The sequence below is a fragment of the Temnothorax americanus genome, unplaced genomic scaffold (genome assembly GCF_048541705.1).
Source record: "Temnothorax americanus isolate GAGA-0224 unplaced genomic scaffold, ASM4854170v1 Scaffold32, whole genome shotgun sequence".
In the NCBI taxonomy this organism is placed as follows: Eukaryota; Metazoa; Arthropoda; class Insecta; order Hymenoptera; family Formicidae; genus Temnothorax; species Temnothorax americanus.
The window spans coordinates 450,861-463,637 of record NW_027509464.1 but is presented as its reverse complement, the minus strand read 5'-3'; the positions used below and the strand labels follow the sequence as shown (position 1 = coordinate 463,637).

The 12,777-nt window shown below is 31.6% G+C and overlaps 1 protein-coding gene across 7 annotated transcripts in view; it reads left to right on the top strand.

Annotated features, from left to right (window-relative positions):
• The window catches only part of LOC143901230 (FIGNL1-interacting regulator of recombination and mitosis), a 43,058-nt gene extending 30,429 nt beyond the window's left edge, over nt 1–12,629 (top strand). For 2 of the 7 annotated variants that reach the window (XM_077413343.1, XM_077413342.1), the window contains exons 2-14: nt 1,033–1,118; nt 2,623–2,769; nt 3,523–3,746; nt 6,722–6,876; nt 7,276–7,460; nt 7,628–7,773; nt 7,971–8,064; nt 8,450–8,630; nt 8,913–9,144; nt 9,601–9,931; nt 10,218–10,418; nt 11,455–11,865; nt 12,199–12,629. In XM_077413343.1, coding sequence (XP_077269469.1) covers nt 1,035–1,118; nt 2,623–2,769; nt 3,523–3,746; nt 6,722–6,876; nt 7,276–7,460; nt 7,628–7,773; nt 7,971–8,064; nt 8,450–8,630; nt 8,913–9,144; nt 9,601–9,931; nt 10,218–10,418; nt 11,455–11,865; nt 12,199–12,450 — 2,643 coding nt within the window. In that variant the 5' untranslated portion in view covers nt 1,033–1,034 and the 3' untranslated portion in view covers nt 12,451–12,629. The other 5 variants (XM_077413344.1, XM_077413345.1, XM_077413347.1 and 2 more) reach the window with 5 other exon arrangements.
• Nucleotides 12,630–12,777: the final 148 nt, after the last annotated feature.

The window sequence follows — 12,777 nt, the reverse complement described above, 5'->3', positions numbered from 1 at the left end:
CAGTGGTCTTTTTTCTGTTGATCCTCAGTTTTTACAAATATACGCTAGCCCTCGGCTACACGTTTTACATTCCGTCGCTGCATTCTTATTTCTTTTTTTATCCATTTTATTTGATTCCACATCAAGCTTCTCTCATTAATTTGATTCTTTTCTCTTCTGCATTTGACATCTAGTACTGATACATAACAATTTTATTTCTATCTCTTATTTTTTTTCGATGTTACTTGAAAATGGATAATGGATAAATATGTCAAATATATAGAAACAGTCGTGACTCGTGACAATTGAAACATTTCCTGCACATTTCGAAAAATCGACCTTGCGTATCGATTCAATTGGTTAAATCCTCCCGAGAAGTGGGTTACAATTTCGCCGGTTACATGCCGGCGATGGCGCAAATTACAGCCAGAAACTTTTGGTGAATCGACGATTAGAGCTTGGAGCTGCCTTAATTGACGTCCTTATCAGCAAACTTTGGCAACCTCGAGCATTGCCAAGAAATTTTCGATTTGCCCCGTTTCTACCTATTATTCGGGATTAATAGTGAAGGAGGGAGAAGGAAGATTAGGTCTGATTACACTCCTCCCCCCTCTCTTTCACGGTTAATCGATCTCTATTTGAAATTATTGCGAAAATACACTATTGGCGAATAGTTTAAGTTATCGGTATATTTTATTTGCTGTACATCCTCTTTTGATTACTTTCAATAAATTGTATCGTAAATCTATTGTACATACACAGTGTATCTTTGTAATTTAAGTATCAGCATGTAATTATTTTCCCTTAGCTAGGAATAATTTTTTAATTGTTTCCGAAATCAACTTTCTCCCCATAGACCAATCTATTGAATCAGATAAAAAATTAACTTATATTTGATTGTCGTATTTGACTTTTCTTTGTTAAATAATTAAAAATAATACATGCTAATTTGTGGGACTGGAAGAGAGTTATTGATGTGAAAAGTTATTAATAGTTTCTTAGATACTTTTGAAGAGAAGATAACTTACTTACACATATATTGTTATATTCTAGATATGGACGAGAGTATGTTGTCTGGTCTCTTTGACTCCTCCTTTGAACCAACTGATTTCGACGACAGCGAAGTGTCGAAATTGCAAATATCCTTTGATATATAGAATAATTAAGAACTAAAGATTGAGCCTAAAAAATTACCTTAGATTTAAACATACGAAAGAATGTTAATGATTTTATTTGCATGATAGGCCAGTCAATTTAAACATAAGTAAAAATATTTGTTGGGGTAGTTATGAATTTTTGATGATTCATAAAGATGGCGCCTTTAGTCAAGAATCCGATGAGATCTATTAAATAGGGGGTCGGGATAAGCCGCCATTTTGTTTTTTAGAGGACTTAAAACAGTTTTTGCGGAATATCTCGTTTTCGCTTGATTTTTCGTTAAAAATGGTAATCTTGTAGAGAAAAAAATTCTCTACAACTTTTGTCTAGGACTTTTTTTTTCGTGCAGTGAATAGCTTCTGAGTTACAGCCGCGTAAAAAGTGCGTAACGAATTTTAGGAAAATTGTTAGGAATATGCATTTCTATGGGGAAATGTCATATTTAAGGTTTTATAAATTGAATATATAACAATTACGATGGTTTTCGATTATTTACTTTATTATATAATAAATAGTAAATAACATGTTTTTTTTTAAATTAACTCATTTCCTCACCACCTTACGATAGAGTTGATGACGCGTTTTTTTTTTAAGTGTTGTTATGTTATAATCAAAGGATGTCACTGCAATCATATTCATTTCGATGGTCCGGATTGTTCGTCATTAAATTCTTCGTCGTCATTATCCTCGTTTACTTTAATGTTTTCCTCTGTTTCATGCAATACTAATTCGCAAAATATTGAAGCCAATGTCTGTCTGGATTTTTTCGTCATTTACTTCATCTTCTTTTTCTTTGATATCATCTCATAGATTTGGAACATTGTCGCAAGTTTGTCCACTGCACATGCTGGCAGATGATCGAGCATTTTTTTCATTCTTAGAAAATTGCACTATTTACGCGGCTGTAACTCAGAAGCTACTCGCAGTACAAAAAAAGTTCTAGACAAAAGTTGTAGAGAATTTTTTTTTCTACAAGATTGATAACCATGTTTAATGAAAATTCAAGCGGAAACGAAATATTCTGCAAAAACCGTTTTTACTCCCCTAAGAAACAAAATCGCCGGCTTGTCCCAATCTCCTTTTTAATATTATAGATTTCATCGGATTCTTGACTAGGAGCGCCAACTTTATAAATCATCAAAAATTTATTACCACCTTAACAAATTTTTTTTATTTGACAAAATGTATGTATACATTGACTGGCCTATAATTTTAGAAAGCAAATATAATGCTTAAAGATTTTATACGATTGATTTATCTTAATGACATTAAAATCTAAGAAATAAAAATGTACATCTTTCTATTTTGCAAAATTAAATAATAGCATTGAAAATAAAAGAGAGTTCTTTCAGCATCATATTTGCCTTCCAAAATTATATATTTAAGATATATAATTGGTATATTATTTTTTACATTTTTACACAATTTTCTTTCGAATAATGTTTATCAAGCTGATCAATCCTTAACACGTTTGTCAATCGTTACGCTCTACTGGAAGATAAAAATCTCATTCTTGATACGGAATGTTTACTACAGACGCTGGAACAATGTTTCTCTGTATGTCCAATTGAATCGCTCGACGAGCGAATTTTCAAAAAAGTTTTGCCGAAAGCTCAACACTTTCTGTCACAGGTAATTTTATTAAAAAATTCGGTAATTATTTTAGTAATACAGACCACCCTCCGATGACCTTGACCTTGACATATGTTGTCAAGGTCACCCTCCTGAGTGACCTTCAGAAGTTTTTAGCCGGCGATCGTTATTCGTTAAAAAGTTATTAACAAAAAAAGTTTCGAAAATATAGCAGCTATTTTGAGCATTGAGAGGCATAAACGACTAATATTACGTTTTTTTTTTAAAGCAGAGAATACTTTATTTCGCGAGAAAGTCGATGTTTTACCAAAACACAACATTTAAAGCAGTAAATTGTTGATTAATTGAAGTCTTTGTTAAAACAGAGAACACTTTATTTCGCGAGAAATCGCTGCTTTACCCCCAAAAAAAGAAATTACAGGATATATATATATTAATTGCTGGATGCATAAGAAGTGGTTTTAAGACCTCATAACATATTTACTTTTTTTATGATGTTCTCCAATATTTTTAATCACGTTTTTTTCTTCTTTCAATTAATTTAACTCTCTTTTGACAGTATTTAATTTAAAGTTATTATAGTAATTATATTCTTCTGCTGTTTGAGTTTTAGCAGACCTCATTAGGGAAGTCATGCATCCAAAGGTTAATTATTTTTCATGCATTTATATCACGCCTACGGGCATATGAAGTAAATTGTAAATGTATTCGTAGTTCGACCCAGATACGATAGGTATTTATCGCCTTAGTTTCAATGTTTAAATATTTTTTTTTTTTTGCAATGGCCTAAAGATCGTGAAAGTTATAGATGAAATAATAACGGGCAATAACGTGAGACTTGATGATCTGGATGGCATCAAGTACAAGCTACAAGTTTGCGATGGGCTTCTTGCCTTTTGGAAGAAATGCGTAGAACGTATTTCCGCGCTCGAGAAAGTTCAAGCTGCCTACGTAGCATCATTATGCGACATTCTACCAGAAACAACGAGAATAATTTTCGAGCATTGCAAAGACAGGTACGTTTCATCAAACAACAAACAACACGCTTACTCGAAACTTTTCATACAAAAATATAGTCAAATATATGTTTATATTGTGAATTTCCCTATTGTGAATTGAACGTTTGTCAAGTGAATAATATACACAGATGTCTATACTTAACTAGATCGTTAATTCCGTGAAAAAAGTATGTCGGCAGGATTTCGGGGTTCGGCCAGGATACCCTCTCAAGAAATGGCCGCTCACGCAACACACGCATGCCAAGACATGCCCGCCGGGTATCACATACGCACTAACACACGTATCGCCGCCATTTTTTCTGGGGGCCGGCCGTCACAATTTTTCCATAGCCAAAGCCCAAAGTTAACGATCTAGTTAAGTATAAACACATGTGATAATAGGTAAAACTTAAGATTAAGGGCGACCTCACCAATTTCAATGACCTTGATATATGTTGTCAAGGTCATGACCCCGAGTAACCTTCAGAAGGTTTTAGCCGTCGCTCGCTGTTCGTTAAAAAGTTATTAACAAAAAAAATTTGGAAAATATAGCAGCTATTTTGAGTAATGGAAGGCATAAAGAACGGTAATTATGCAGTAATAGGGACCACCCTCCGATGACCTTGACCTTGACATATGTTGTCAAGGTCACCCTCCTGAGTGACCTTTGGAAGGACGCGCTTTAAAAGTATTCAAGTGTTTAAAGCGCGTCAACTAACCTATGTAGATTAGTGACGCACTTTAAACTTTAAACACGAAGGTTAGTGACGCGCTTTAAAAGTATTTAAGTGTTTAAAGCGCGTCAACTAACTTATGTAGATTATATAGTGACGCGTTAAGGTCCCCGTAGAATATCAAAAATATAAAGAACAAGGAGATAGGGGAGACCGGAACTAGTTGGTACACTTTTTTCAGTGATTTTTTTGCATGTAACTAATAAATGGAATACAAGCCGCAAAAGAATTTTTCAATAGCCACATGCGTATAACACAAAAATAATTTTTTTAACTGAATAGTATCTATAATTAATTTTGTTACACTAATAAAAATTATAAGGCAATTACATTTGTAACAACTAGCCCCATATGCGGTATAAGTTGTTACAGTACTGGATTAAGTTGTGAAAGATCCAGTTTTCAAATTATAATATATTTAATAAAAAGAAATAACATGTAACAACATGTGTTATATTACATTTACATTGTTGAGTGCAAAATTACAATATATAAATATAATGTAGCTGATGTTCTGTATTGACCGGTTTTGATGCGTAATAAGAGACGTTAATGGTGAAATCTTACATAAGATTAAAATATATATTGCACCGAGGTTATGTGTTACATCGACGGAGTTGATCGAAATTATATATAAGTATATAGAAAGCTGTAACAACCTACCTCGTCACAACCAGCCCCGACCTGCCATATTTAGATATTTTGATTATTGCTTAAAAAAATGTTTTAAGACATTAATATAACTGGAAGTTAATACGTTTAAAGTAAAGATTTTAAAGAAACAGAATTACGATATAATGACCAGATTTATAAATATAACATTTAGGGCCGGTTGTTCCTGAAATAACTAATTGAAATATCATTACAATGTTTTTGCGGAAATACTATATTTTTTATGTAATATTATCTTTTGTCACTTTTACAATTACTGTGTATCAACTTGCTTTATGTACCAAAACTAGCCCCGGTCCCGTATTAGCGATTAGGACTAAGGAATCAGGAATAAAGCTGGATGCACAATGAAAAACACAGGCAACAGAAACAGGGAATAACACAGATACAATATATTTTTAACCTATCAGAAACCATGTATCAATGCTACACCAGCTTTATTCCTGATTTCTTATTCTTAATCGCAGAGAAAAACAGCATTAGTCTAATTGAAAATAATCTTAATTCAATACGTCATGCTTTTGTTTTAAGAAATAAGTATTTTTTTAAATAAAATAAGTATTGTTTTACTAATACTGTTATTGAATTAACAAGATTATTTCCAATTAGACTAATGCTGTTGATATGATATTAAAATAATATCTATAACTTCTTTTTCTCTGTGTAATATCTGTTCTTTGTTCCTTATATTTTTGATTGTGCGGGGGCCCTTACAGTACTGCAATTGTGCAGTAATTAGTAATTGCACTGCAAATAGTAATTACTTTTACTATTAGTTTTTATTATTTATGGTTACATAAAGAATTTTTTCTTACAAAATTATAGTAGTTGTGGGACAACATGTACTACGAAGAATTTTATGCGAGCTATTCTGATTAATATCTACCATAATAAAAAATATTGAAATTTATTACAATAAAATATAAAATATGTTTGATTAATTTTACTATATCTAGGTAATTTTTATTACATTGTTTGCAAAATGTCTTTTGTATATTTCAATTTCTTGTTTGCCAAGTTGTCCCAAGTTTGTAGTGAATTTAACGGTAAAATTTAGCGAAAAATTCTCTCCGTGTATCGTTATAATTATGTATATTTCTAAAATATTTAATTTGTAATAAATATTTCTTAGAGAATTATAATTTTGTTAAGAATAATAGTGTAGTATAAATCAATTTAATAAATGTTGTGTGTATGCGTGTATGTATATGTACATATATAGAAAATTTAGTTTTTAGTAAAATAAGTTTCTGCTATCTTCTTTTCTGGAAGCCTGCTTCTCTTATTATAATTGCAATTTTTACCTATGGTTTAGTCCATTTAATTTATTATCATAATCTCTTATTATGATTTTTTATTTTTATTTGATTATTATTATTATTAAATTTTTACAGTATTATATATTTTTATTAATATCACGAATATATCGATATTCTCACGATATGCTGGTGTTATTATACTAAAATTATTTTTTCTCATAAATAAGTGAATAAATAAAGTTGTTAGCGATTTTTACAATGTTATATGGAACAAGCCTTGGTTTATCAAATAATGCAGAAAAATAAAGGAACATTGTTAATCGTGTAGCGCAAAATATGGAGCGTTACTGAGCGGTGCGATGCAGGAATTGAGGAATCTGTTTGCGAAAGCGTGCGCGGTCTTCAAGCTATTCTTTGCCACTTTGAACGGCATAATCGTCTTCGACACGGACGTGCAATCGGAAACGGAGCTGTTGACGAAAGGTGAGAGCGATCCCATTACGCCCTAACGACTCTTTAACCTGAGAACTATTTCCAGTGCTATCTCGGGCGCATGCACTCGTAAGGATTTTTCTCCAATAATCCTGTTAACAATAGAAGAAAAAAATATATGTATCTACAAAGACTTGCGAAACAAGTATCTCAAAAATTGCGAAAAATTACTTAGAAACGTGCTATTTCAGAATTACAGAATATCTCTTGCTAAAAGTGCAAAGTACAAGTTGCAAGTTTTTTATTGGTCAATTTTGTGTTAACCTTAAAAGTGATGCACGATTTTCTTTTCCCTTCTATTACCATATTTGTAAACAAATTTTATTGTTACCTGTACAGAACATTCAATAAAATTTTTTCTTTTGAGTAATTGATGTATTAATTTCTTAGTGGTTGATGCGTATGGTAACATCGCTTCTATTGCGAACGGAATGGATACCAAGACGTTCGTTGAGTTGTCCGAGATATTTGCCAAGCTAGTCATCGTTTACCAGAGCGAAATCAAACCATACAATATCGCGACGCATTTCATTCGAATGACGAAGGACGTATCTTACCTTTTGTCCGCCGCTATGGTATATTATGTTACACGTGATTTATTTTGAATTAAACTGAAATATGTGTACATGTACTGTTATTTATTAATTAAATTATTAAAAATAAATTATTAATTAAATGTGTATATTATTTATATTTTTATCTCTATATATTGGTAGTAATTGATAAATGTACAATGATACAGGATCAGAACGATAAGAACGCGGAACGAAATGTAATGGTTGCTATGCGTTTGCTGAGAATCCTCGAGAAATTAACATCGTCTTACGGCGCATCTTTCACACACGAGATGATGCTAGACTTGGTAGAACTTCTGGCGCAAATGCACGGGTAACAATTCTGTCATTAACCATTAGTTTTTTAAAATAAAAATCAGTTTCGACGATTGCAAGAACTTTTTCTTATTCGCGTATTGCATAAAATCATTATACGTAGTTATTAGTTATTATTATATATAGCATTATAGATATAAGCAAATATAATATTATATTCAGAAAGTTATATAATAATTATTACTTCTTTTACAGATATTCTTGTTTAATAAAAAGTAGCGAAAGAACAATCTTGGCCGGCGCTACATCTTTTTTAAATATCATCTTCAGACATGACAATTTCAAGCAGGTACGTGATGACACAAAGTTCTAGGCATTTTATGAAACAATATATAAATCATAATGCAATCACATTTTGCCACTATTATAAGTAACTCCGTTTCTAATTCCTTAAAATAGAAAGTAGTTGTAGTTTTTGCATGAAATAATATAAAATAATTTATATAAAATGACGAATTTATAAACGTACTATGTTTAAATAATAATCGAAGAATTATTTTGTCAACTATATATATTTGTTGAACTATCTATGTAATTGATAAAAATATTTTGAAGAGAAATATATATGTCTGTATAGTATTTTATAATATATTATTTTTATATTTTTCCATGTAATAAAAGGAACAAAAATTAATTTTCTAAAATAATATAATTATAATTCCTTGTATTTCTAGGTATATTTTGAGTATGGAAGGCAAAATGTTCCACGTGATCAATATGTACGTAGATTAAATTACCATTTACTGACGATCGCTATCATGAAGAAATTGAATGGCATGCCATTCGAACACCATTGCAAGTGGTCTTTAGGCTCAGATTCGATTTTGGATATTGCTTTTACGTACATAGAACATCGTAAGTGACGAAAAGATAAATAATTATAAGAATTTCAAAAATTTCTAAAAACTTTAGCAAAATTTTAAGAATATTAAGATTTTTAAGAATTCTATAAATAATTTTGAAAGTTAATTTTAAGAATCTTGAAATTTTTGAGTGAGAGAAATTACAACTAATTGCACATTACGTTAATTACAATAACCGCACTTGCATTTTTTCTTACTATTCCAAACTTGCAGTTAATGAAGTAAACGTTAATTTCTCTTTCTCACTCATTCGTTCACTCATTCTCGATTGTAGTCGAAGAAGAAATCTGCGTCGGAGACCTGCGACTGTCAAGTGTTCGCACGATCGGCGAAGGGCCGCGGTTTGTTGGAATTTACGAAGCAACTTTGGTATCTGTTTGCAATTTGGTCAGTCAAATTCTTCCGGAAGATTTTCACGTACTCGAACTGCTTCTACTAAAGCATTTACTGTCCGGTCACCTTTGGTGCTCACTATTAAGCTCGGATGTTTGGTGCTTTATTGGCAGGTAAGCAAGCAAACGCAATCGCTATTATATTAATATTGATACTAATAATTGCTTAACAGAATCTTAGTCAGTGCACTTAATTATAAGTTATTAATTTGCTCTTAATCAATATTATATCTTATTTGTGTATACATTATTGATTAGAGTGATATATACCCAGATAGCATAATGACGTCAAATGACGTATTAATTCCGTCATAAAATTAATGCAGTCTCTAACGTCATTAAAACGGCATTATGACAGAATTAATACGTCATTTGACGTCACTGTGCTATCTGGGTATATATATATATATATATATATATATATATATATATATATATATGTATATCTTATTAACTTATTAGTAATATATATATTTAATTGATTATTAGATCAATAACATATTGATTAATATTGAGTAATTGTAAACTAATCGAATGCTGATTCCTTATATATCATTTTTTTTATGTAAGACTCGGCTCTTCGCAACTATGCATCGATCACGTTAAACATCTGATTAAAGTTTCCACTGCCTTGGTAGAACGACGCGATAGCATAGAAGCGATCATGATTGACAACATGATTGTCAGATTGTACGATCTGTTAAACGAAGATGTGAAATCCACTCTGTTTGACAATCTTATCGACCACCTGGATGTGGATTATTATGTCACTAGTTTGCATTTGTTAATGGCGAACACCAAATCTCTTTCATCGGAACGATTAAAGCGTAAAATCGAAGACTTGCCGAAGGCTTTCTCAGATCTGCAGGAACACCCTTCTACATGCAATTGGAAGTGCCTTGTAAGATGTACTAAATATATTGGATATATCAATAAGCTTGTTCACTTGTTTTAACTACAAATTTTTTTTGTAATTATAGAGTTTTCCAGCAAACGACACAAGTCGACACAAACGTCGTTCTATCTTTCTTTTTTGGCAATGAGTAACACAGACAAAACGACACTTGTGTCGTCTGCTGGAAAGCTCCCATTATCTCAAAATTTAAAAATTTTGTATTGCTTAGAAATCTCATGTTTTAAATTTCTATATTCTTTAAAAATTTAAAGTTTTCTGTTTATATTTTCAGATGCAGGTTGTGTCCGCGATAATAGCAGTGGATTACAGTGATAATAAGGATGTTATTAACGTCCTAACTAAACTATGGAGTTTCGTTGCAGGAACGATTATCGAATCCGAAGGCAAACAACTGGATCTATTGACCGACTTGGTTGTTACCTTACTCGACGCTACTTATCTCAAAAATCTTCATGATGAAAGCTTTTATGCGGTATAACAAAACTCTATTTTATCTATCTAATCCCCAATAGGAAAATATTCATATAACGAAATCTGGGTGAACTTATTGGGAATGCTGCAATTATGTCTCAATTTTGCAGCAACACTAATTTAGTTCTTTGTGCAAATATTGATAAATATTTGCACAACTTATTTCTAAATAGTATTTCAGTAAGATAACAGCGATATGAGGAACTATCTTAGCAGAATATTTGCAAAATTAATTTGGAAAGAAATTGCGAAATAATTGCAAAATAATTGAGAGATATATTTGAGTTTTATTATGTGTTATTCCTGTTTTACGTAGCATATTCTGTGTTTGCTGGGTCGCCGATAGATGGTATATCCTTTCTCGTACGTAAAATATAATAAACGGTGATATATATATGTAACTATTATATATCAGTGTTTATATACTGAAGTGTACTAGAGTGATTTTGCTTCTAAATGTCGAAATAATTGTGCAACATTTAAACTTAAAATTGAATTTCTTAATTTTTGTGCAAATATTATTCAGAAATTTTATGCCGGCAAGAATTAACACTGCATTATGAGGAATCATCTTAGCACAATAATTGTGAAATTCCTCTTAATTGAATGATGCAATTATTGTACAATATTTGTGCAATTTTCCTATCGGGGATTATTTGCTAACAGAAGTAATTTTTTAATAACAACAGAAATTATAAGAGTATTAGGGCGGCAGTGTGGTCTAGTGGTAAAGCGCCAGACTCGTAATCTGAGGAACCAGGCTCGAGTCCACTAGAGCTATGTAAGCATGGAATGTTTTTCCGATAGCTGCGTCCCTCCGTGCAAGATAGGCTCTTGTGCGGAGAAAACTGGGCTCCGTCTTTCGGAAAGAGACGTTAAGCCGTTGGTCCAAAGGGTTAAAGTGAGAGGAGAAGGATAGTATTGGTAGTAGATTGCGAACCCTACGGGGATATGCAATAAATTACGAATTTTACAGGAATTTTTTTTATAAGAGTATTAGAACATAATATCAGATATATGTTTGTTTCATATTTCAGATTCTGATATCCGTCGCAACTTCATGTGTCCATCTACCGCCTCGAGGCAAGATCAAGATCTGCCATTTTCTACAACAGAATATCAAATACCTCGGTCGTTGCGGAATTCAAAGCATTGCGTCTATTTTGACTGAATTGTTCAGTCGCTTACTAGAAGACGAAAATCCCTGGGTACGCCAAGACGCCTTAGAGACCTTTGAACACGTCGGACATGTATGTCCAGAGCAGCTGGTGGCCGAAATAGCGAAAGCATTAGCAAAGATACTCAGCATCAGTAATGTTATGCAAGCTTATTTGACCTCGAAATCATATTATGTCTTCAAGGGTTTTATCAACATGCAAGATTATCTTAGATACTTGGCTAAAGCTGTTCAAAATCATGGCGATGAGCATAGATGTCACGAGTACAACGTAAGTACGATGAAGAAAACTTCAACTAAAAAATAAAAGATAATTATTTATTTCAAAGTCCATTCTTTTATCTTAATTTATATCTTTTGCACAAGCAGATCCAATCTATAATGTACAACGTAAGATTATTTTACGTCTACCACTCAAGAATATATCGTTGTGAGAAGTATTATTTTTTAAACAAAATAATTTTGATTTGATATGTTTCTTTGCACAAGTAATAGTTCCAAACAAATTATATTAAAAACTCAAGATAAGACTTTTTGTATAAATAATATAGGACACTATATATATATATATATATATATATATATATATATATATGCAAAATAGAAAATGCTAATAATGATAAACGAACACAAGGAATCCGAAAGAGAAGAGAAGATGCCGAAGCTGAAGAAGAACTCGCATGAAATCATTTCGCCGATGTTAACACAGCTGGATGAACAAGCGGAAAAGCTGTACAAAGGATTGACGAAGGTGTTAGAAGATCAGGCTGTTATCAGTGAGGATATATGCAGGAGATTGATAACCGTCCTCGAAAAAATTATTCAACTTCAGGGAAACGAAAATTCATGGAACTGATAGTGTTTATCTTTGCGATATAAAGGTGGAAAATAATAATTTATCTATGATAAAGACGAAGGGATTGTTTATCAAAATGGCAGTAAAATAATTGAAAAAAGGCAAAAAATATTGTGAAAGTAAATGTAAAAATCTGAGAAAATATTTCCAAATGAATAATAAAAACATAGAAAAGAATAGATTTAAACATTCTTTTATAATATTCTTTTTTAGTGTACCTTAATTCGAAAAAATAGTAGTAGCTAAAAAATCATAAAAAGATAAAGAAATCAAAGGAAATAAGGCAAAAAAATATTTTAAAAATTTTTAATAAACATACCGAAGATT